This window comes from Harpegnathos saltator, unplaced genomic scaffold (assembly GCF_003227715.2).
Source record: "Harpegnathos saltator strain DR-91 unplaced genomic scaffold, Hsal_v8.6 scaffold45, whole genome shotgun sequence".
Classification (NCBI taxonomy): Eukaryota; Metazoa; Arthropoda; class Insecta; order Hymenoptera; family Formicidae; genus Harpegnathos; species Harpegnathos saltator.
The window spans coordinates 1462590-1487727 of NW_020230261.1; the positions used below are offsets into that span (position 1 = coordinate 1462590).

Consider the following 25138-nt stretch of genomic DNA (forward strand, 5'->3'; position numbering starts at 1 on the left):
TCGCGGTTTACTCGCCGCGCTGACTCGCGCAAACGATCTTTCTGGCGTGCTCTTGAACGGGTTATACATCGCGTGCGGCAATAATAGGGGCAATTTTGGCATTTTTAGTCCTTGCCAGTCCTAAGGATGGGCTCCAAGATACCGGAAGATATTATATTGTAAGTGTATAAACTTGAACACGTGAAGATATTCTGTATATGTACATTTTTAGCACGTTGAAAGTACGACCGAAACGACCGTCGATGACTAGCATTTTGATGCTATCGCGTCTCGTTAAATTGCGTGTAAAGTACAATCAATCGTAATTATTACTATAATTGGTTTTGTGTGGCCAACAGATAGCCGATAAAACAAAATAAAAGATGTGTACGTCTCGAGTTACATTCATTCATCGTATCTTTGATAGTTCAGTGAACTTCGAGTGAACTTTCGTACATTCGATGGCGATCAACGCGACAATCAACGTGTTAAAAAGGGTTATGTGGTCAAGTAACATTTAGGAGGAAACGTTTGGGACGGAATTTTGTTGTTGATACAACGTACCTCGAAAGTCGTTTTTGTTAGGGTCCATCCGAGACGAAGTAAATGGAAATGCTTTCGTGGAAATCAATTTATTAAATCTTTATACAAGAATATCAATTTTTTATTAAGTAACTATATATAATATAAAAAAATTAATTTACATACACTTATGAACGTTAATGGATAACAAAGTAGACGTCGTAAGCTCGAGTCATGCTTATTACATTGAGATAATAAAGAAGGACTGTAGGAGTTTCTTCTAAGAGTTGTTAAAATTTTAATTAATAACGGAAGAAAGGGAGGGAGGAATAATATTACATGATTAACAAATCTATATATATTCATCTTAATTGTTATAAACAACATTTTTGTGTGCTCGCATCGCCGTTGACGCGAATACTATCCTACTACTAGATACTCGTATGACTACTACTCGATCGTGCAAATAAGTATAAAGAAATAATATGAGATATAGCACCTGCACTTTGACATTTACGACTCGAAAATGTGCCAATTTCGATCGATATTTAGGCGCGTTTATTAACTAAATCTATTTTATTATTTTAAGCTGATCTTTCCTCTTAGGATTGCGATTTAATTTATCGATGAACGTAGAGTTTCACGATTTTAGCGGACCTAAATTTGTCCTGCTAATTTCCAATGTTTAATTGATTCTTAATTAGCCTTGGTCGCTCGATTTCAACTGCAGCAATTTGAAATGACATTTCCCCGTATTATTAATTCATTCAGATATTCGCGAATCAAGACTCGTGAATTCTCCAGTCCGGACACGCGATCCTTACCGCAAAGTAAAAGATAAGATACAAATATGTAAAGTTCTCTCTCGCGGGCGGATGGAAAGCACGAGCAAATCGATCGATTGTCCTCGCGAGCTTAAATATAGCTTACTATGAGTCGATGCTCATTCTGCCGATAACGATATTTTCAGGCTGTATTTTGATCGCATACGTACATTATATACAGAAGCATCTTTCGTATATAAAAAAATATATATATTATATACTTTTCTTTATATTATATATATATATATATATTCACGATTCACACGCGCGCGCACTTGCGTCACATGTGACCTAACACGAACGTTTGCCGCGTCTTATCGCGAGAATGTATAATAATAGGTGTGATTCTACGTACTGGTATTATTGTCAACGATAAATATAAACGTCTCTCTCGGTGAAAGTAAAGCTTCATGACGAAATCGTTACGCCGTGATCTCGCGGATCGCAATAATTTAGTCGATACGTTACGTAAGGAGAGCGTGACCGCGGGGAAGGATCGTTACATGGAAAAACACTTGCTGGATAATATGCAAGCAACGACGATCGTTCTCCGAAATATCTTGAAGAAAGATATGCCGGCTTGGTGTGTTCCTGAAAAAGAAATTGCGTCGAGCCTCGCGATCGTGTACGAGGGCGCGACGTTATCTGTCGCGACAGTCCGCGAGCCCTTCGAGAGGCGAAGAGCGAGCGAGAGAGAGAGAGAGAGAGAGAGAGAGAGAGAGAGAGAGAGAGGTGTCTCCTCCGCGACGGGAAACGCGCAGTTAGTTTTACATTAGCGGTTATCTCCAGGTCGTAAGCCTATTGTTAGACTCGAGGTAGCGTGTCAGCTCGAAATTGCGTGCCGCGCCGGTCTAATCCACGCGACCTAAAAGTAGTCCTTAAGTAATGACGCGAAGCGCCTCTCTCGCCATTGTCTTCGTCGCTACTTGCTACATTCGGCCGATTTCCTTTCTTCTCCCTTCCTTCCTGCCTGCCTGCCTGCCTGCCTGCCTGCCTGCCTGCCTGCCTTCCGCGATATTTCTATTCACGACACAACGTCGACGGCGAGTAATGACCGATCGCGCTTACCCGGGAACAGAGGCGCCGTGAGGACAGGACGAGTTTGCGGTACAACGGCGACGACGACGATCCTGCGATTCTCGAAATCGTCGGCGTAAAACTTCCGAACGTCGTCCCGATAACGTTCCGCGTCATCGTCCTACGAATATTTCAACGTCCCGACGTTGAAAGCGCTGACGACGATCTCGAGAGGAACGCGATTCCTCAACTTCGTTCCCTAACGAGCGCCCTGATAGTAACGATTCGCCGTTCGTTCGACCGGCAAAAATTTTCGACGAATAAGGCGGAAGAGCAAAGTTACTCGAGAGAAGCCTCAACGAACAGCTCCTCTCAGTTCCTCTTGCTGGAGTTGATGAGATATTTGCAGCAGTGCGTGAGCAGATGCTTTTCGCCGGTGACGTCATGCTGCACGGCTGTCGAGGTCGTGGACTCTCTGGTGTAGACGTCCAAGCCGTATTGGCCCTCCTCGGGGAAGCTTATGGAGAAGGTGACCACGTCGTCGTCGGCGATGGAATGCGTCACGTACTTGGACAGGCGCTTCTCCTCGATGCCGTTTTTGTGCAGGGTCGCCATGAAGTCCGTCAACGGCCTCGACATGCGAAATTGAATCTCCAGCTCGCGCCCCGCGAACACCAGTGCCTCCTGAAATCGATAGATCCCGCGATTGTAAAACTCGAGCACCCTCGCTCCTCGACACCGCGCGGCGAAACGTGATAAAGTCGATTGATCCATCTGCTTGATTCTTTTCATCTCTCTCTCTTTTTCTCTCTCTCTCTCTCTCTCTCTCTCTTTCCTTTTTATGGCAATCTTTGCCGACTATCTCTTTGTCCGCTTATTTTTTTCTTTGTTTTTCTTTTTTTTATTTTATACTCTCTACAAAGGAATATGGAAATAGGGAGGAGAAATATATATTCGTAGAATCGATCGCGAATCGAAACGACGCGGGACATCCGTCGCGCGTAAAATTTTTGGAAACAAGTTCCGTTGCTTTAGCAACAACATTGTATTCGGTGGACGCGAAGACCCAAAACTTTATGCGGGATTGTTCAGAATCGTGTTTTTGAGCTTCGTTGTCTAGAATTTTATTTGAAGAAAGGGATTCTCCGGACGAGACCCCGCTAACGCTTGTAACGATTCTTGTCGCGTCGATATTTGCGACAAATTCGTCGCAAGATCTCGTTGCGAGCTAAACAATTAATCTTTGACTCACCTGATGAGTAATGGGTATAAGTCCGAATAACCTGGTCGCCTTGGTGGGGCCCCATTCACCGCTGGCGCAGTCCGGCAATGGCACCATCACCGTCTGCAGCTCTTCGCACGCGATTTTGAATTTGCACACGCTCTTGAACTTCATCGGCTCGCCGGTCAAGTACTCCTTCGGCGTCACCGCATTGGCAAATATGTCCAAGAGGAAGGCGCCCGAGCACGGCGCGTGGACTCGGAACGCGACTATGTTTCCCACGACCGACTGTAAGAATTCGCTGATGGAATTCGCGAGGTCTATTCGGAAGCGGATCGATAGAGGAGAAAAGCTGTTTCAGTGTTACTGCTCTATTCTCGCATTCTACTTGCCGCCGTTAGAGTTCTCTCGCGACTAAACGTTCAGCTCTGAGACAAGCGACTTGTCATTGACGAGTTGCTTAATACTCAATTACGCGTATCTCGAAACTTAGTCTCTCGCGATATTTGAGCACTCCGACGGTGCCACTTGGGCGAACGCACGGGATAAATCGTCCCGTGCGCGCGGCAGACGCGGACTATCAATTTACCTGCATGACAAAACGCTTGAGCGACACGCCGTCGTAACCATCGCCGTCGTTGTCGTAAAACTTGAGATTATAATGAAAGATAAGGGATGATTGCATATGCGCAGGCATCGCTATCCTCACTGTCGCAGCGCCGGTGGAATCCGTGTACATAACGGCATTCGTATTCGTATCCGGAAAGTAAAGACCGTACCTGTAAGCGCAGAATTTATCCGAACGGTATTCTCTCTCTCTCTCTCTCTCTCTCTCTCTCTCTCTCTCTCTCTCTCTCTCTCTCTCTCTCTCTCTCTCTCTCTCTCTCTCTCTCTCTCTCTCTCTTCTCTCTCTCTCTCTCTCTCTCTCTCTCTCTCTCTCTCTCTCTCTCTCTCTCTCTCTCTCTCTCTTCGTGGCGACTTATTGTTGGTGGGCCGACGGAGAGGCACATACTTCCTCCCCGACTCACTTCATCCGCGAGATATAATTGCATCTCTCTCTCTCTCTCTCTCTCTCTCTCTCTCTCTCTCTCTCTCTCTCTCTCTCTCTCTCTCTCAATGGCTTCGCGCTGCGCGCGTCTCGATAGATAATTAACTTGTTGTGCATTTCAAGCTGTCGCACATGAATGAAAATCTTCATAATTAACGAACGAGCGCGTTAATCAGCGTTTTAATCGGTTTTAATGACCAAGATAATATAATTGGGAAGAGCCTCTACAGGAGAAAGTCAAGTTTCTTCCGCTCCCGCTCTATCCTTCTATCTCTGTCTTATCTTTCGGCGATACAGCCGTAAAATCGAATCTCGTTTGATTGATTGATATTCCGAATAAAAGGGAGAAGAAACGTTGACTCACCTGAAGAACAAAGATCGCACGAAGGGTAACTCCTCAAAGTCCTTGAGCGAAATCGGTTGCTTCAGCAACTGCCAGTCCTCTTGCAGAGGGAAAAATTCGTATATGAATTCCCGTGGATCCGTCAGGAAATAATGATCGTCGTACTCGTACCTGGGTGCGAAACGTCTCAGTAACATTGAACGGCCGTTTGTCATTTGTCGCGCGATACGCAAAAGCGTTACGTGATCGCGACTACTTCCCGAGTCGAAGTTTCGCTCCCGCTTTGGATCTTGAAACTTTTGCAACGCTCACATCGGATTCTAGATGTTTACGACGCGTTTAATTTTTATTCGGGATCGTGTTTCCACATCGCGCCGCAAATAAGCGATAAACGGGCGACTTGGAAGTTTAAAGGACGGTTTAGTGCCTCGAAAAAAGGAGAAGAAAAAATGAAAATTTAAGCCCTAGTTCGCGGCTTCAAATGAAAGTTGTAGTTTGAGTGGAATCGCGGGAGAGAGGGGTGGGTCAGTCCGATCGTTCGGAGTATCGGAGAGGGTGTTAAATTTCGAACGTCGGAAAATCGAAGTCCGATGAGAGCGCAGGAGGAGAACTTCCGGCTCGAGTGAATGCGCGGGTGGATCTCGCTCGACTTGTCGTACCTGAGACTGTCGTTCTTGGCTTTCGCCTGACCGGGACGGGGAACTTCTTTGGCATTGACGAGATGTCGCGCTCCCCAATTACACTGCACGAATCGCCATGCACCTGCCACGTACACGGCGTTCCAACTGTTCCGGAATCGGTTGTCCTCGAAGCAAACACCCGGCTGGTAGCCGGCCGATTTGCTGTAACCCTTGATGACCACGCAGTGCAGGCCGGCGTAACTGTACACGAACACGCCGCAATTTAAACGGGCGACTCTCACGAGGCGCGAAACGCTCGATTTGAAATCAATCCCCCCCCTCTCCTGAGTGACTTTGACGCATCGCGAGTGCGTCGCTCGGTCCCCAAATCGCAAACTTTCGCTCGCCGCGTTCGAAAGCACAAACGCGGCCAACTTATGCCGTTGTTGCGCCGTCAAACTGCTGACGTCACGTTAAACGTAACGCGCAGACAGGCGCGCGAGTAGATGTGACTTTTGCCGTGTAGCGGGAGCTTTCACTCGTCTCTTTTCGATTACGACACGAGATCAGTTGCGCAAAAGTGGCTTCGTTTGTCGCGAGCATCGTCCTCGGCAGCGACGTTACCTGCACAATCGTTTGAACAGAACGTGGTAACTCTCCGTGCCGTGTTTAATGCCCCGCAACAGACCCATGGGAGTGTCACCCCGTAAGTTCTCGTCGAACTGCATAGTGTTGAGATTTTTCACGGTGATCCATCGGAATATCGTCCGCGCCTTTTCTATATCCGAGCCGCATCTGCTCACCAACTGCCGCACTAAATCAGTGAAGGTTTTTTGATCTTCCTGGGCTACCTAGTAATGATATCGGTATATCGTAAATAAGTGGGCATCAGCGAAGCGTGTCTTATGAAAGCGGCATTGATAAAACGCGAATATCGCGGCTCCATATCGCGAGTAGTCGCGCGCAGTTTACGGTCATGATTTTCCCGCGGCAGCAGGAGCAGCAGTGCTCGTAGCAACGTCGCCGGCGAAACCAAACACGCGAGAGCAACGTCGTAATAAAAGTGGCGAATAAAAACTTTGGCAGATTACTTTGGCCTGTGAAATTTATCCCGTCGCGTCGCGTGTATCCACGCTCGAATCCGTGCGCGCGCAATTAAACCGAGATTGAACGGCGATCGCGCGCGGGCGACTGCGAGGGAAAACTCGAACATTATTATCGTAAAAGACGGCAACGCGAGGCGGGAAGCTCTAGCACAACCACGCGAAACGATGATAGAGAGACGAGAGAGTCGAGGTACTCGCGATAGAGAGCCGCGACGCGACGAGATCCTGTTTCGGCGACGAGACGGAGATGACTCGCGGCAGAGAAACTCGCCGCCGCCGCCGCCGCCGCCGCCGAAAGAATTCCATGGTGAAGGGCTTACCGAAATAGCTATCTGATCCATGTCGGCGAACTCCAACGGATCATTGTAGATGTGATACTTGGCGAGGGCCGGGGGCTGCGGGGGTGGCGCGCGCGATGGATAAGGCGGGGGCGGTGCTTCCTGAGCATAACCGTCTCCTTCGTCGAGGTATAAACTCTCTTGGAGCATGTATTCGCTCCTCGCCTCATTGATCAGCTCCAGCATCTCCGAGCTCTGTTTCTCCACCAGCGCGGCGGTTGCCGCCCTATAAATTGATCGGGAGTAACGAGGAGCTTTGCTAACGTGAAAGCCCCGGCTTGCAGGCGAGCGCGCGAGATCGCCGGTGCGCGCGAGCTTGTTTATCGTCCGAAAAAAAATGAGAGAGAGAGAGAGAGAGAGAGAGAGAGAGAGAGCGAGAGAGGGAGGAGAAAGGAAAAATATGAAGCCGAAACTACCGCGGCTCGTAACGTTGCATGCGTAATTCCTTCGTAAATTCTTCCGCGGCGAAAAATGCGCGGAATCGATATTAACGTGATCCCGCCGTCGCGATATAAAGTTATTTCTCACGGTGAAAAACGTCGGGAATATCGGGGGGGAGGGGGGTGCGCCCACGAGCTCGAGATAAACAATTCCCGCGAGTGATTTTGCACGCGAAAATATTCACGCTCGAATTACGGGGAGAAAAAGCCCCGACGTCGAATTCGACGTTCGTACGTAAATTTACAATTCATTTTCGACCGAGGCACCGCCGGCATCACCATCGATCTCGTCTCACCTCCTCGTCAACTCTCTCTCTCTCTCTCTCTCTCTCTCTCTCTCTGCGATTATTGTACGTTGCTTTGCTTGAAGTTACATATTCGCAACAAACGGCCGCGCGCGACCGTTCTTCGAAAAAATTACACGTCGCGCCCGACTGCGTCCGAGGCTTAAAGACGAGATGGCGGGATCGCGCGTTAATTGTACAATAAATACCGTTCGTGTTCCAGCATCTTGCGCGTGAGACTCTCCTTCTTCTTGTCCCTGCGTAGAGTCATGTTCTTCTCCAGGTCCTCCTTCTCCTGCTGAAATTGTTGGGTACGCACTCTTCCGCCTTTTTCCCGTTCCCATCTCGCCGACAATTGCTCCAGCTCCTTCTCCCATTCGTCCTTTTCAAAGTACACACAAATACTCACACGTGTGCGCATGTGTGTATATATACGCGGGACTGATTGATGACAAATCCGCGGCCGCTAGTGCCGATGCCGATTTAATCTTTTCCGTTAGTGACAAATTCCGATTACTTACCCGAAACTCCTCGCGGATCCGTCTGTCCTCTTCCTCGCGGTGGTGAGCAAACTTCCGGTACAAGTCATCCTCCTCCTTCCGATGCTTCATCTCGAGACGCGTCTGCTCATCGCGATCCTAATGCGGCGTCGACAAAAGAGAAAGAGAGAGTCGTAAGTCGAACTGCATATTCGTATGCCTGGCTTGGTGACGCTTCATCGAGAGCGTCAACTGAATAATGAGCGACAAAGTTGACAACACTCTTCTTCAAAACATTGAAAAGAAAAGAAAAGAAATCGTGGGGTGTATTGATAAAGAGGGAGAAAGAGAGAATCGGAACGTTCAAAATATTATTGCAGTAATACGATTATAATAAAATAACGTTGCCTTTTCCTTTTTATTTCAACCGTGTAATTTTGCAATTTCAATGTAACAATGTGCGGCGTACTTCTGACGCCGTTTACCCGCGGAATTCAAACGTAACATTGCACTTATTATTTCCTATGCATAATTGCAAAAGGTAGCCGCGCTGTCACCGCGTGATCAATTAAAGATTAAACGGTCGTTACGTGTACCGGGAGGACATTCCGCTAATCGCAAGAGGAAGGCGGAGCTCGCGTCGCGAACACGGTCGGACGCAATGGAACGTTTCTATTTCTTAAAGCGCCCGCAGCGTCGGCCTCGGAGAGGTGTACTCCACTTTTTGTATAATTTACTTTCACGTCGCGTTGCCGCTTTCATTCGTTTCCAAGAGTCTCCTCGGCTAAACGACGACTCGCCGACAAAAGTGAACTAATCCTCCCTTCCGGTGTATATCTAAAAAAATTGTATGTTGTGTCTTCTCTCGCGCGCGACTTGTACCGTCGTCGTCGCGTCGTCGCGTCGCGCGAAAATATTAATGCAGTGAAAATATGGACGGTGAAAAATACATTATCGAAGAGAGAAACGCGCAAGAATGTCCTTTTGAAGAGCCACGGAAACGGGATTTCTTCGATACAATTTCCGCAATGCCTCCCCGGTGCTTTGCGACAGCGCGCAAATAGTTGGTGTACGCGTTACAAACAGCATACGACGCGTCCTTGCGAGATCTTTATCCCCTCGTAGCTTTCGGAACGGACGACGCGTTACATTATTTATTTCGCGCGAATGTACGGAAGTCGGCGAGTCTCGTGCCGCAATTGCGCGAACGGAATGTACGATAGGTGTGTGCAATTTGAATGGGCACACACGCTGGATCTAACAACGAAGAAACAGATATTATCGGCGAGTGTCTCGCGTCACCGGTAACTGCTAAGAAAAAGACGCGCCTCGCGGATTTCTCAGATGGGAGAGCGAACGTAAGAGATGAAAATTACGCGCACGACTCCTTTTTCCTCTCTTGCGAAAAAACCTGCCCGCGACATCTTCCAGAACGAGGACCAGCGAAATTCCACGGTTCAGTATGTACGTAATCCGAGGCGTTGTTTTTCTCTTATCACGTTTTACCGTTTCGAGTTGCGTTACATTAAAAACAGACCAAAGTTGCATCCGCAGAATATCATTTTTTTCTTTTTTTTTCAAAATGCAAGTCGCGCGACGTACCCATGAATTTTAGAAGCGAGGGAAAGAGAGAAAGAGAGAGAGAGAACGCTTTCTCTCTTCCCCCTCTCTCTCTCTCTCTCTCTCGAGTTGGTGAGATTTGTTTGCCGTTTAGAGTTCATTCCAAGGAAAATAGGACACAACAGCCTTTAACGGATTAATTTTCCCTAAGCGTTTACGCGCGAAGGCGCGTGAGAGACGGCGAGATACGCGCACGCGCTATCCCCGCCGGCTCTTTCCGCGGCCCGGCAACGATTCTCTAATTAGCCATCAAGTGCAGAAGTACCGCAAGCGGAAATAATTGTACTTCCCCTCCGCCACCGCCGCCGCTGCTGCTGCCGCCTCATGTTCCTGCAAATGTAAAGCTAGTTCTCTCCTCTTCCCTCTTCCTCACTCTCTCTCTCTCTCTCTCTCTCTCTCTCTCTCTCTCTCTCTCTCTCTCTCTCTCTCTCTCTCTCTCTCTCTCTCTCTCTCTCTCTCTCTCTCCTTCGCGTGTACACGGGCGCGTACGTCCTGCCCGTGCCGGTAGTTTCCCGTATAAGGGAAATAAGACGACGATGTGTGAGCGAACACGCGCGTTCTTCCGTGGTTTGAAACGATTTGAATAACCGTGAAAGACAACGTGCAGCTACCACCGCGTCACATTGTTTGCACATCCCGAGGAAGTCGCACGCGCGCACGTCAGCAAGGAAAGTTAATTCACTTGAGGAAGCCGTCACGAAATTCGCGCAAATCTCGTCGCGTCTGTAATCGGTCGATCGGCCGGTCGATCGTACGTTCGTGAAAATTTATGATTTCATTTCCTCGGGAGATAATAACGGCGAAGATCCAAGCGAGCTCGACGAATCCGTCTGTCAGCGAGAATTTTATCGGAGAATATTGACATGTATGATAATTTTTTCATTTCCGTGTAAAATGTCCCGGAAGAATCAAGGATGCGCGCTGCATCATTATTAAAGGCTCTTTGAGTCTCATTTTTGCCGAGCTTCTTTCCATTATTAAGCAAGCTCTCTTGCGAGAAGGTCGCCGTGTTAAGCGATCCTCCGCAGAATCCGCTTAACTTCTCTCTTACGGGGAAGCCCGCGTCGGATTAATAAGTGGCTAATCGCGTTCATCGCTAATTCCCGCTTATCCCGAATCCCGTAATCATGCGCGTCACGTGACGCGGTTTGTTCGTGCGATTTTTGCCTCGCTCGTTCGCTCGTTCGTTCGCTCGTTCGTTCGTTCGTTCGTTCGTTCGTTCGTTCGTTCGTTCGTTTATTCGTTCAACTTGAAAGGGGGCTCACGACACGTCGGTGTAATTCCGGTCATTCGATCACAGTCACGTGCAACGATCTGTTACACGTCCCCCCGTCGTCCATCGTTCCTGGGATTCTCGGGGGCCCGTTGTTCCGCCAATTAAACGTAATGCCGGTGATTGTCGCGGTGCCGGCGTGAGAAGGAAACTATCGCCGCCACGTAGCGATTATCTGATCATCGGCGGCGCGTGTGGGCAGCTCTGCACGCGGTTGGAGCTGGTCCGACTACATCGTCGATACTATGCGAGCGTAGGAAGAACCCCCGAGAACCGCCTCTACCCTTCGCGACACGAAATACCGTATAAATCACGCCGACGATAATTCTGTCCCGGGAAAAGAGAGATAGAGAGAGAGAGAGAGAGAGAGAGAGAGAGGGAGGGAGGGAGAGAGAGAGACAGAGAGATAGAAAGAAAAATCGCAGATTGCCTCGCGGTAGTCGCTTAATGAACCCGCGGAGAATGCATCGCGGCTCGCTACCGCGGAAATCTTTTCGCAGGACGAGAGACGGACTCGGAGGCGGGAAATCGCGCGTCTCGTGCGATGCCCACGCCGCTTTCGTTCGCGTAACGCCATACATAGGCCGACCGGCGTCTCGACCGCGGCGAGATAACTATAAATAAGGATCGATCGTAACGACGGCGACGGCGATGATGGCAACCGCTGGTGCAAAGCGCGTTCACGACGTCGGTGCACGCGGTGGACGCGCTTTCGTGCATCGAGAGAAAACGCGGCCGATAGTGGAGCGACTAGCGGCTCGTCGGCCTTATTACCCTCCCCCCCCCCCGCCGCGCCGGCGCGGATGGGAAAAGCAATAATCTCATTTTCATGTAAGGTCCGTTCGCAATCGACGGCTCGCCGCATTCCTCGCGGACGATCCTCCGAGGACATCCGACGACGATCTGTCACCGCGCGCCGCGGGTGGCACGGAATGCCGGAAACTCGCAGAATCGCAGTCCCGGCCTCGTTAAACAAACATCTCGGCGAGCGATTTTGGCGACGAGATCTCGCGAGAGAATTCCGACGGAGGGAGAAAGAAAGAAAGAAAGAAAAAGAACGACAACGTGTTTCTCGGCAACGCCATTGATCTTGATTTTATTACTACGGAAGTAGCCAACCGGCAACCCATTGTGCGTATTTTCGCTCATGCACACAATGGACTCTCCCCCCTTTCCGCGTTCTCTGTACCGCCCCTCGCTCTTGTTTCAGGAAGAAGCTAATAACCGACGGGCCGCGAACGCGCGCTGCGCTCGCGAGCGCAAAAAGTCAATTATCACGCGCGCCATTGTTCGTTCCTCCATATACTCGAAGAATTATCATTGCTAATTCGCGTTATTAATTAACGATTATTTTCACACGACTCTCCCATCGTCGGTGCCAGACATCGTCTGCCGGCTGGCGCACCGCGCGTTGTCGAGCGCGAAAGCGACCGCTACTGTCGCACCTGCAGTTCGGTCGTTGCCGTGGTGGGGTGCGGGGGCAGGATGGACTTTGCACCCCAGTCGGAAACGGAAAACCGCGCTTCTTCTTCGGGAAATCGCGCTCGACCGTTGTCGTCAACGCCGGACGCCGCCGGTGCGAGCGATTCATAGGTGTATCAAGGCAACGCTCTCGTCCTTATACGGCGGCGACCGTGACGGAGCGATTACATCAACGGTCGCGGCTGATTGTGACTCACCAGATAGAAATCGATGGGTTTCTCGCGAGCCTTGCTGTAGCCCTTCTGGATTTCGGTCTGCTTGAGCGCATGGGCGATGTGAAGGGCGCTCGCGTCGAACCTGCCGTACTGATAGCTGCCGTCGCCTGAATAATTGTGATTGTACGGCGACGAAGTGCCGCCGCCGCTGCCCCCGCCGCCGCCGCCGCCGCCGTGGAAATCACGCTGGGACGAAGAGTTCGTTGCCGGCGGCGACCCGTGGCCGTTCAGGTGCCTGGCATAATTAGGCGAGTCTACATTATCGTAACTGCAACAGAAGGATGCGACGGGTGTTCAGGGGTTGGCGAGGGATTCCCCCGCGAGCGCACGCAAGAGAGAGAGAGAGAGAGAGAGAGAGAGAGAGAGAGAGAGAGAGAGAGAGAGAGAGAGAGAGAGAGAGAGAGAGAGAGAGAGAGACCGAGCCGACGCGATTATTCCTCGAAACGGCGCGGCGTCTTTATCAGCGCGTTCGAACACATCTGCCTGCGTCTAGTCCCGATCTCGAAAATGCATAAGAGGAATAAGTTGGAGAAACGATTCTCCGTCACCGTGTTCCTGCCTCGCGCGAGAAAGGGAATACACGAGACGCGACGAGTGTCTGGTCGCGCGGACGACTTCATTGTAACTTTCGCGCGCGGATCCGAGTTTTAATTAACGACGGAGAGTCTAAAGCCGCCACTTATCGGCGACAGCGAAGTCAAAGCGGACGGAACCTAAGCGGTGTCCTTGATCCCAGCGCGTACGTCGCTCGTTACACGATAGACGATATTGCAAAAGTATCCGGGTCGGTGCCGTCGCCGCAGATTACGTTAACCCACATATCCGCGACAATCGCCGACCGCCCCTTGCCTTTCCTCCCTCGAGCAAGCGCGCGCGCGTGCACGCGCGAGCTCGACCTATAATTCCGGATAACTATAATAGACGCAATTACTCCGACGCAAGCCGGAGTTGCAATTAACGTCGCAGCAGCGTCGCGCTCAAGTTCAACGAGCGGCGGTAAGAAGGAAGGAAGAGAGAGAGAGAGAAAAAAGGAGGAAAAAAGAATCTCTCACCGCGACGAGAGACATAGCTTGTATACCGCCGCGGCTGTGAGAATTTAGTATATCGCTTAAATGAATGTGTTACACCTCTCACTCGTTCTCCCGGGTTCATTCACTTGCGACGGAGCCTACGTTCCCTCTCCCTCTCTGTCTCTCTCTCTCTCTCTCTCTCTCTCTCTCTCTCTCTCTCTCTCTCTCTCTCTCTCTCTCTCTCTCTCTCTCTCTCTCTCTCTCTCTCTCTCCCTCTCTGTCTCTCTCTCTCTTTCTCTCTCTCTCTCTCTCTCCCACTCGATCTTTCGTCCTCTCTCTCCCGTGTGATCCTCGAATCAGCGGTTGTAGAGGCTCGCAAAAGCCAGTTATATACAAGAAACAATGTGAGACTCGCCGGGTCGGCGAATCGATAATAGTTGGGAGAGCGAGCGGACGAGCGAGCAACCCCGAAGAGCAATTTCCCTGTTGTGGAGGGTTGATATGACGAAAATTCGCGTAATTTCGATCGCGGAATAGGAGAGAGAATAAATTCGAAAGTGAAGCAACGGGGAAGATCTCAGGAAGTAAGTCATGCTGATGGCAGAACGATTCATTATTTCGAGATCATTTTTTTCTCGGCCAGTTTCTCTGACCTTTTTTAGACTTAGACTTTGTACATTAATTATTCATTTGGGACAATTAGATACACACTAAACTACGGGACATCCCGGCGCCACAAATATCTCCGCGTGATTTCGATTCGGAAGAAGAAAAAAAAACGGAACAAATTTGAAAGTTGAGCAACGAGGACCCGAAAGAAAGCCACGTCGTGCCGCCAACACGAAACTCTTCACGCAACGCACACGCGCATATGTAGGCGCGAGCGTACGACTTTTGCGAGGCGGCGGCCATAAAAAGGCATACAAAACGCGTGCGTACGCGTGTGCGTGAGATGAGGTTGCACCTCGGGGGGAAGGTTCAAACATGCGCGCGATCGAGATGCCGATAATTCTGAGGGATTCCGATAAATCTGCGAGGAAGAAGGAGACTGCGCGGGGCAGAGAGAGACGGCACGCATTCACGACGACGCAACTTTACGCAACACCGATATGTACGCACGTGCGTAACGTACACGCGCGACTCTACGGCGAACGGGAACGGAACTCGCGGTGATTCGCGATTTACGGCCTTTACGGATTGTCGTGCGAAGCGACAGAGCTACGGCGATGCAAACGGCGACACCGCGGTGTTTACTCAATCAAATTATCGAAGCTCGCGATCGCGATTTCTTAATACTCTACCGACACATTGCAGTCAGATCGGCGCTGCTGATAGCCACGCTCTGGTGTAGTTCCTTGCAGAATCATTTATACCGACGCTTGTGTTACACGTTGTAGATTCAACTATTGCTTGCTTCTTGAAAACACGCGCACATCCCTCTGGTCGCTTGACAATCCCGACGCGAACGCGACGCAATGTTTGCTTAATCGAATTATCGAACCTGACGACTCGCGCGACTTATCCGTGGATATCGACGTAGAAAAACGACGTAGAATTTTATCACACAAAGTATTACGGGAAACTGCATACGTAAACTGCATGGTAAACGTATCATTATATCTCGAGGCGTCTTCGTTCAACGGTGTAATTGTGTAACAGCCGAAAGAAGAAAGGTAGCAAAAATAGTGAAACGCGCGCGAGACATTTCAGACAGAACGATGCGTCATTTTCATGCACAGAGGAAAGATGAGCCAGTAGTGTGTGCCGTGTTGCTATCCGTCTATCTATCAACTGTTTTATCTCTTTTATCCGCGTTTTATCCGTTTTATCTCTTTTGTAATCCATAGTATTGCTGTTACAGGATATATCGCAAATCCGGTGCTTGCGTTCGCAGATACTAAACGCTGAAGTAATGTTCACTTCTAACGTTGAGACGCCGAGTTGGAAAAATCCTAACGATGCGACGGACCCAGAAAACTTGGTTTTTGTTTCTCTGGCTTTTTGTTGATCTGGCGAAGCCTGTGGCCTCACGGATGATTGCGGATGTTGTACCGAGGGATCCGGTTCAGGCCTAGCAGAATTGGCTCGAAGGTAGGTTCATAGACTTGCATTTAGTTCTTTGCGATCGAAAAACTGGGACATGATTGTCCAAGTGAAAACTATTGAGTTGCAACGATCGCAAAAGTTTAACGCTTCACTCATTAAGTCATCGACTCGCACTCTAATTGGCGATGCTGCATTTTTTGCTGCATTTTCAGATTTGTAGCAGAACGTGGCCGATTCTGAGTTCCTGGTATTTCGGTGAGTCAGAAAAACCAAACCAAAAAACGGAAACAAAAATTTAAGGTGGTGGATGAAATTTGTAGAAAAATCAATGCGATTTTAGCTCAGATTGTCGATAGATTTTTATATAAATATTGAGAGAAGAAAATGATGAATTTCTCACAAATTATAGTCATTCTCGACATTAACCATATTTCTTTCGTTGTTTTGGAAACTCCTCTCAGTATAGAGTTTTTGTTCTTTTGGAAACATTTTTCCGTCACCAATGTTTCGTCACCAAAAATTACCGCGCATTAAAATTGCGCCACCACGCGTAGAATTCGCGATTACTTATTTTGCTAACGGTTGCCAATTTCGTAAACTTTTTCACACGAAACGAATTTTACGTTATTTCGATTAAAGTCAGAATTTAATTTCAAAGAATGAAGTTAGAATTTCTGCATAACAAAAACCTCGTTTTTTTTTTATAAATAACAAAAATAACGTCCTTGAAACAAAATATCTTTTTTCTTTCTCGACCTCGTCGAAAGTACCGTGATTTCCGATTCGCGGCTCTCGAGTATATTTCTGAAACGTTGGAATTTAGCATAATATTTTGCCTTAAGTCGTTGAACACCGTTTTCTTGAAACAATTTGTTAAAATTCCCGCGAATAATATTGCGCAGTGAAATGCGACTGATATGGAAGGCTACGACTGGAGATTGCTGGATGGGGAAAAGCTGGAATTCTGGTGGACGGCTGCTTGGAATGTCGCAGAATATCCATGCATAATGATGAGTGTACAATTTAAACGTTCAAAAAGCAGCGTTACGTAGTGCATGTTGCGTAGACTAAATCGCATTGATTACCGATAGGGAAAGTCATCGCACGAAAAGCGACACACAAAGAGCACGAAAGAGTACGCCGAGAAGATTTTAAAATTAATGGCATGCGCGTTTGTATCGTCCAGTTTAGCACAAAAATAGCGTAAACTTTAACACGCTCTTTGTCTCCACGTTTCTCTTTTCCCTTTTTCGTTTCGTCCTTTCATATCCGCTTTTGTTCCTTTTTGATTCCGCCGCCGAGGACATTCTTTCGAGCGCAGCCATAAAGTCTAACGAAACTGTCGCGACAACTTAATACGGTCACCGTTGCTGCAGAAACGAGCTCGAGCGCTCATTGGCATTCAGGTTAAAGACCAAGTGCAGCGTTCGCACACAATACCGTCAGCGACTCGGACTTCATCCCAGACGTTGTCGGATTAAGGCCAACGTAGTCGTCTTACATAACGAGGACGAGCGAAGTGTGTAGTAATGCGGAGGAGAAGTCTCCATGAGATGACACGGAGCCAAAGAATGCGCGTGCGTGACTAATAATTTTCGCAAAATCCGAGCTGCCGTCGACAGATTAATTTTCGTATCGTCTCGATATCGTCTCAATGAAGTCCCGTTAAAATGTAAAATGAAGAGTGAAACCATTCTTACGATATTGTCCACGTTTCGACATTTTTGGCAAAAAAGTACCTATACGTACGCGTACATAAAAAAAAGAATTTATGTGACTATCAGGACAAGTGGCGAAAAAACTTAGACTACGAAAAGCGAACATTTACAAATGAAGCGACATCCGCCATTAATTGTTTCCGTTATGTTGTTAATTTTAAAGAGATACTCCAGCACGCGCGATGGCAGTCTTTAAATTTTTCAGTTGTTGATCTCGCGTAGCGCATGGCAATAGAGCATGGCCGCGCGGTCGATCGCGACGATGCTGTGAATTAGAGATAAAGTATTACTACCGCGGTCATCCAAGATTACTCAGCCCAAAATAATATCGACAGCTCGCACGAAGACTTTTGCCGTGCGCGTGCTCGCGCTCGTGCGCGCGCGCAGGCACTTTACCTCCACCGGCGTTCCTCGTGAAACCCGATTTCGAGAAGTCAGGCAATTATTTCCAGCAGCGTTCGATCTCGATCGACAACGGAGGGAAAGTGGTGAAATTAGACGTAAATTCTGCCGAGCGTGCCATCGGTATATCCCCGGCGTCGTAATACCGACATTAAAATCCCGGCGATTGTACGTTTGTGTTTTCACGCAGAAGAAAGCTCAGCGAGAAAACACAGCGTAGAAAACGTTTTCGCGAAACTCGTCGCGTCGAGAAGGACGATTCGATTTTAGGTCGAGAGCGATCGGAATACGGCCGATGCGCGGAAAACGCGCTTGGCGCTTGTCGCGAGATGAAGCGAGACGATCGCTGCTCTTTAATATCGGGAAATCGCGTCCTCGGCCCTCATTCGCCATTCAAACGAGCTCACCTGATAACGCTTACATATTCAAATCAATGCGACATTCCGTAAGCTCCAACGACTCTCGCGCTATTTACGGAAAGAAAAAGCAACACGTTCGAGTCGTTGCGTTTGTTCTCGCAGAATGGCGCTGCAAAATGACCTTTAACCCTCTGCCGTTCACGCCCATTGACTCCAATAGTCTCGGTATTCTGCTAGGCTGACATGTACCGGCTCAATCGACAGTGACGACAACATTTTATCAAGTTCGGATCAAACGACACCCTACAGCCGACCGTTGGCGTATGGATTTCGTTCAGTCGATTTAACAATCTTTGCAAGCGAACTGTCAACGTCGCGCCCATGATCCTTAGATCCTTATGCGCGATTACGTTATCGCCGGGGTATTACGGATCCCACGCAAGTGTGTGTTAACAAGCGGAGAGTGCGTCGCCTCTCCGCTTAGATAGAAAACGCAATCACTCACCAAGGTGGGTAGACTCCACGTGGCGACGCGCCGCCCGCCCTGATTTGCTCGTTGACGTAACCGCTCCTGGGCACATTGAGAGCACTCCTGATGCCCACGCTGGACCCGTCCAAGGTCCCGGGCCCGGGTTTCGGCACGTGGCTGCTGCAGTACACCTCTTTGTCGTTGATGGTGTGCTGATTGTTGTAGTAGGTCTTCAGGGTGAGTTTGGTGCCGCAGATCGCGCACTTGAAGCAGCCCGCGTGGAAGAACGTGAAGTCCTTCAAGGGGCCCACCCTGTCGACCTGGTAGACGGTCTGAGCGCACCTCAGACACGTGCTCTCGTAGAAGTTCGGCCGGTACATGGTGTTTCGCCGCCTGGCCTAGCCGTGTGTGTGTATGTGTGTGTGTGCGTGCGTGTGTCGTCGTTCTTCGCCGCACCGGATCTTCCTCCGGCTCCGCTCCCGATCACCGCTCGCTACAGTCTCGCTCGGCGCAGCGTTTCGCTCTCGATGCGTGCGACCTTGGAAATTAAAGGCCTCGATCAGGGAATAGAGAAATTACCTCTCACCGCGGCCGGCGACGCCGATGCGAGACCGGCAACCGTGCACTTTTGTTGGAGGCTGCGTTCAGAGATCGACACGAGCATAACTCGCGGGCGTAACAGCCGCTTCTTTTTTGGATCTCTCCTTGAACTTTCTTTGCGGGAGAGTTTCGTAAGACCGATTCTGACTCATTTCTAAATTTTAATTTCCGGCTTTACAACGAGGGGATGAAAATCCACCGGCGCAAATTTCGATGTCTGAAATAGGCACCTCTCTCTCTCTCTCTCTCTCTCTCCCCTTTTGAGTCTCTCTTTTCCTATTTTTATTATCTCATCACCTCATCTCATTAGGCGCGCGCGTAAAATAGAAAAGATCCCGTCCGATGTGAGCAATGTAATCGCAAATCAAATCCCTCGGTTTTAACGCTCTTAATTCGTTGCTTCGTGTTTGGCATAATTTTGCGACACCTCCGCGAGCTCGTTCGTATCCGTTTCATGAGCTTCCTCACTAACGCCGGACATGAATACGCGAGTGCCCGAAGGTGGAAATCGGATTCACGAAAGAATTATACGTAACAATTAGTTACAACCGCTAATTATGAAAACTTCTCGACCGACGTAATGGCACTCGCGTTAGTTTTACGCTCCAATTCGACACGACACAACCGGAACTTTCTTTCATTTTTCAGGGAGGCCGAATCGCGCGTCGATCATCGCGAGAGATTTCTAATCTCGTCGATAATACCTTCTCGTGGGTATCACTCTAGTGTACGAGCCCGAAAGATACGTCCCGAGAGAGAGAGAGAGAGAGAGAGAGAGAGAGAGAAAGAGAGAGAGAGAGAGAGAGAGAAAGAGTGTCGCAGTCCAGTGTACACAAGGGCGGAGGTGCGCTCGCGAGCCGCCGCCGACACTTTCCTGCGAAATTTTGCAACGAATCCTTGCCAATAGCTCGCGCAGTGGGCGACCAAAGAGAGGCGATTGCGACAGCCCTAATGACCGCGATATGCCTATGTGGTGGTAACGTCGGCGAGATTTTCCCACGTATCGTTCGACCGCGAGCACTTAATAGCGTTTCTATCGTGATCCTCGGCGCGCTAATACACTCGTGGATCGGTTAATGTGCTCCTCCGCGGATTATTCCCACCACCCTTTCCCGGCGTACCGGCCCAAATAATTATATATCGTGAGCCATGCGCCCCGTGACTGTACGCGGTTAAATGCGAGTAGAAAGCCGCAAATACAACGTAAGCGTAAATTGAAGGTGCTTAAGTATCGCACGAAAGCCGGGATTTTCCGTCCGTGAGGGTGTCGGTTCCGTTTGCCGCACCGTACACAAAATCGACTTTTCCCGAAAGATCGGGAGGCTCGGGCGGAGAGAAAGAGAGAGAGAGAGACGGTTGATCCTTCGCACGAGAGATCGTACCCGCTGGAAACACGGTTTGTATTTCACCGGTTGCGGGATCAGCTGAACGCACTGCTTTTCTTGCATCTATCCGTCTGCAATGCTTTCTAAATTCTTATAATACCGTTAGTTACTGCGGCCTACCGGCGACCAAATAAACGTCGCTTAACATTGGAATTTCTCGACTTTCCCCTCGCGCCGGCAAGCAGCGTCCCGAGCGAGCGTTCGGATCGACGATCGACGATAAACACGCGCAAGGGCATTTTTTCAAAGTCGCGAAAATCGCCGGGTTTTCAATCGTCGCGGCGTTCGTCCGCTCGCGAGTTTCGTTCGTTTGTTCGTTCGTTCGTTCGTTCGTTCGTTCGTTCGCTTGCTCTTCGTGTAACGGCGTACGTTCGTAACAATAGCACTTGCGACACGCTATTAGCAATGCATTCGTAGAACACGACACGTGCCTGTTCTCTCTCGTTCTCCTTCTTCCCGCTCGACGAATCAGGTATTTCGCGGCCGATCGCCGAGGTCGTTCCCCTTTTTTGCTTTCGCGCTTGTGCGTGACACTTCGTTATATACGGTTCCTTTTTTCCTTTTCTCTCTCTCTCTCTCTCTCTCTCTCTCTCTCTCTCTCTCTCTCTCTCTCTCTCTCTGTCTGTCTCTCTTCCTCCTGGCCGACGCGGGTCGTAGGTGATCGCTCCGCGGACTGACGGACCCCGCGTCGTCGTCGCATGTCGATGGAACGTATCAGAAAGTTCCTCTTCCGAAGAGCGAGCACGAGGTGCACACCGCCATATCGGGAGAAAGCATTTTGTACGTGCGTCGCCGCGCGTATCGCGGCCCTCGCGGCATCGCGGGAGAGCATGAGCTAATTCTTTGTAAATGAGGCCACGGTGTGCACGACCTGTTCGCCGCCGGGATAGTTCGTTAACCCACGATTGAATTTTCGCAGAGTTCACAGGCGAGTCTCGCTCGCACCGGAGCACCGCAGACACCACATGTATCCGCAATTATGTCAGAGATTTATTCTATCCGGATGCTCGCAATGATCGACGGCAGACGACTGGACACCGCGAGCGACGACGTGTGCAACGTCGAGCGTTCCTCCGATTCTTTCGACGTGAATTTTCTCTCCGTCGGTCGAGGTCAATTTCACCGCGAGCGATACACATCGGTAGCTCCCCCGCGTGTTTTATTACTTTTCGCATATTAAGTTACCCGCACCTCTCGCCCTCCCCCTCCCCCCCGCCGTACGCTCGGCGTGGAGCCGAGCGACTGTTACCTCCCGTGTCTAACTACAGCGTTCCATCGACGAGTTAATGACTATACTCGCTACCATCGCGCCATGGATAATCGCGTCTGCGTCGATCACCGCTGGCAATGAAATTAATAACGCGTAGTATTGATTATGACGTAAGCGCGGCTGATAGCGCTAACAATGTTCCGCGCGCGCGGCGCGGCGCGGCGCGGCGCGGCGTGGCGCGCGATATCGCGCAGGTGCAGGTCCTGTTATCCGCTAATGGAATGTGATAAATCGACCCTCGCTCGGTCGGCTGCATTTTCGATACGTCATCGCGTTCGAGGGCTATATTTTTCAGTCGGCGATCATTTCGTAAGACAGAATGCCGTTCGCGATTAGTGCGTATTCGTCCGGTCGAGCGCGCGCGCGCGCGCGCGTTGTAACGGAAACCCTCAACGCGTCTCATTAAACTGCGCGCGCGCGCCCGGCGAAGCGCGGAAATCGTAAAAACCTCGTAAATTTCACCGTCGCGAGCGACTTTTGCGTAAGCGGTCGCAGGTGCGGCCGTCGACTCCTCGGAGCCCCGCAGCCGACGGTGTAAGCCGAGGACTCTCCAGAGCGGGACGGCGATAACGGACGGGGAAATGGACGTGTCATCTCCATCGCGTTATCCAGGATCTTCGGATCCAGGAAAACCTCTCCGATGAGTGGTTGATTGATGAGCGGCGGGCTTAGGTTCTCCCCGCGATTCGATTCCCGACACATCGTTGCATATTCAGGTGCGCACCTGATCGGCGCGAGCGACGCCTCTTCGCGAGGAGAATACGCGGCGATTTGCCTACGCCGCGAACGGCGCGAGTGAGTCTCTCCGTGGTATGCGATCGAAGCGGCACGATTATGGCGAATTACATAACCGCGGGGTCCCGCGAGCGGAGTCGCAGCGTCGTTGCCCGTGTGCGTGGACGCTCGCGTAATGGTGCGTTGCTCCCTTCCGTATAAATCGCGCGCGTTCTTCCGGCGATTCGGCGGCCAGGAGAGCGACGCGTCATTTATCGCGTCGCTCGTTACAAAAAGTCCTGCGTAATCGCACCTACGCGCTTCGGACGAGCGCTCCTTCGCGCGCCGATAAGTCCGCCTCGGCCATAATGAGCCGATTCGAGCGGAGACGAGACGAGAGACCGTAAGAAGAAAAAGAAAAAGAAAAGGCATAGGGGAGGAGGAGCAGGAGGAGAAGGAGGAGGAGGAAGAAAGCGGCGGTTTTCGGAAAGTAAGGTGGAAGCGGAGAGACGAGACGCGTCGGAACTTGGACGGCGCGTCGGGCGCACATGAAAATTATTTACAGCATTCCTCGTGTCGTTCATCGCGCGATAATGCCCATTCGAATGCCCGGTGTGTCCCCATTCCGGCCCACCTTCTCCTAGGTATTCATGCCCGCCGCTACACGCGGTCCCACCACGAGCGCACGCGTCCCGCCCGTGTCACGCACGCCGCGAGGCACGAGAAACTTTATTATGAAGTAAATCGCGGAGAATGCGGCCGTGCGCGCGCGCGAGCGCGCGCGCGAGCGAGACTCTCGATTCGGACAAGCATCTACTGACGACGACGTCTCGCGAAAACAACACAACGAGCTAACGGGAATTCGCGCCTCGCGAGCGAGACGGGAAAAATTGCGCGATGTCGCGACGTCGCGGATTTCGCGACGGGTAATCTCCGCGGCGCGACGCGGCGGACGTGTCGTTGAGAAGACGGCAGGAAAAAGTGCGAATCTCGTCTAGCTCGACAAGGCGTGTTGCGTACTGTACGGAGGAATGCGGTACGAAAGTAACTTCCGCGAATCTATTTTTAGAGAAAAGGGAAACGACGTCATCGCTCGCGCCAAATGACGTAACCGACGTGAGATTACCGAACGATATATATACCACTGAGACTCGCTCTTAGCGAATCGTCTATTAACTCGAAAACTAATGAGGTAAAGAATCCGTTAAAGTAGGCGACCCTTGACCGACGTTGGCGAAGTCGTTAACTGTTCTTTCGATCGACGCACCGACCGTCTGTCTTGGCAAGGCGACCGGAGTCCTTTTGATTGTTCGTTCCGCCGATGTTACTCGCGGAATTAACGCGAGACACTCGACGGCGACGCAGACATTCCGATGTCGAGGTGCACGCTCGGCCGCACAGCGCGAATAAACGTGACGATACGCCCATTGAGACGGTTCGTACACGTGTCCCAATTCCGGTCCCGCGATATTCTCACGAGCCCTCAAGGCGTATTTCGCACGGCCACGCGTCGGAGGTGAATATCGAACAGACGATGGAACTCGCTCCTCTCTGTCTCTCTCTCTCTCTCTCTCTCATCCAGACGATTTTCCCAGTCATTCGCGAAAGTCCGCGAGAACTCGCCTTCGCCGAAGGCGCTCTCCTAGTCCGCGCGAGCCGACCAAACGACACGCGAACGGGTGCACCGAGAAAGGTCATCGAGTCACCGCGAAGTCGCGCACAGACACACCGTGAGAGAAGACGTGAGACAACTATACTGACCACAAATCGCGTCGTCGAGCAGCGGCTACCGGCGCGGTGGCACACTCGCACACTCGCCTGTGTGAAATTTCGCCGCGTCGACTAGCGCTCGATACGCCGATTCCGGCTCCGCGTCCGAAAGTGGAGCGGCGTCGTTTCTCGAAATCGCGAATACGTCGCGAGTACCGAGCGACGACGACCGAGCCGCTCCTGCGAGCGCTCGCTGAGCGCCGAGCGTAGGATATACATACGTCCTCATAATCCTCGCCTCGGCGTCGTCCGCGAGCGGTCCCGGTGGCTGCTTCCGTCGTGGCTGCCGGGCATGTCTCTCGCTCCGTCTGTCTTTCAGCGCAGACCGACTCGTCCGGATTCCTCGCAGAATCGCCAGCTGGCCCACGGCAGGAAAAGGAGGCAATCCGTTGCGATCCGAGCCTCGAGAGCGCACTCGGCGGTGACCCGACGACGACGCGCGCGCGCGCGCGCACGACCCGTGTGTGTGTGCGGTATCCTCACGGTTCTCCCGGTCTTCCGCTGATTTCTGCACCGCGCATCGAAATCACCAGCGCGAACGCCTCGCTCCGTTTCGCGAGCCGCGCGCGCGCTCGCTCGCTCG

At 50.7% G+C, this 25138-nt stretch overlaps 1 protein-coding gene and 1 long non-coding RNA gene across 3 annotated transcripts; one reads left to right on the forward strand and one right to left on the reverse strand.

Moving 5' to 3' along the window:
* The first annotated feature begins 56 nt into the window (after positions 1 to 56).
* LOC109504157 (uncharacterized) lies at positions 57 to 17263 on the forward strand. Its single transcript, XR_002162891.2, has 4 exons — positions 57 to 158; positions 15684 to 15913; positions 16081 to 16123; positions 16771 to 17263. It is a non-coding gene; the product is annotated as an uncharacterized LOC109504157 (long non-coding RNA).
* Positions 878 to 25116, reverse strand: Hil (peptidase hillarin). Of its 2 annotated transcripts, none has more exons than XM_025301797.1 (12): positions 24777 to 25116; positions 18853 to 19354; positions 12795 to 13047; positions 8265 to 8381; positions 7953 to 8125; positions 7002 to 7245; positions 6200 to 6426; positions 5615 to 5836; positions 4977 to 5126; positions 4154 to 4343; positions 3595 to 3852; positions 878 to 3026 (listed from the first exon to the last, which is right to left on the reverse strand). In XM_025301797.1, the coding sequence occupies exons 2-12, from the start codon at positions 19194 to 19196 to the stop codon at positions 2715 to 2717; spliced, it is 2490 nt and encodes an 829-aa protein (XP_025157582.1). In that variant the 5' UTR covers positions 19197 to 19354; positions 24777 to 25116; the 3' UTR covers positions 878 to 2714. The 2 variants fall into 2 exon arrangements, with proteins under 2 accessions (XP_025157582.1, XP_011145258.1); XM_011146956.3 differs by having other exon boundaries at positions 12795 to 13080; positions 24777 to 25114.
* Between the last annotated feature and the right edge of the window lie 22 nt (positions 25117 to 25138).

Excerpts from the sequence above, each read along its gene's own strand:
- Hil (XM_011146956.3), bottom strand. The coding sequence starts at position 19,196 with ATGTACCGGCCGAACTTCTACGAGAGCACGTGTCTGAGGTGCGCTCAG. Across the intron at positions 13,081-18,852 it reads CGTGGAGTCTACCCACCTTG|TTACGATAATGTAGACTCGC; the intron begins GTGAGTGATTGC and ends CTTCTGTTGCAG. Across the intron at positions 8,126-8,264 it reads GGATCCGCGAGGAGTTTCGG|GACGAATGGGAGAAGGAGCT; the intron begins GTAAGTAATCGG and ends TACTTTGAAAAG.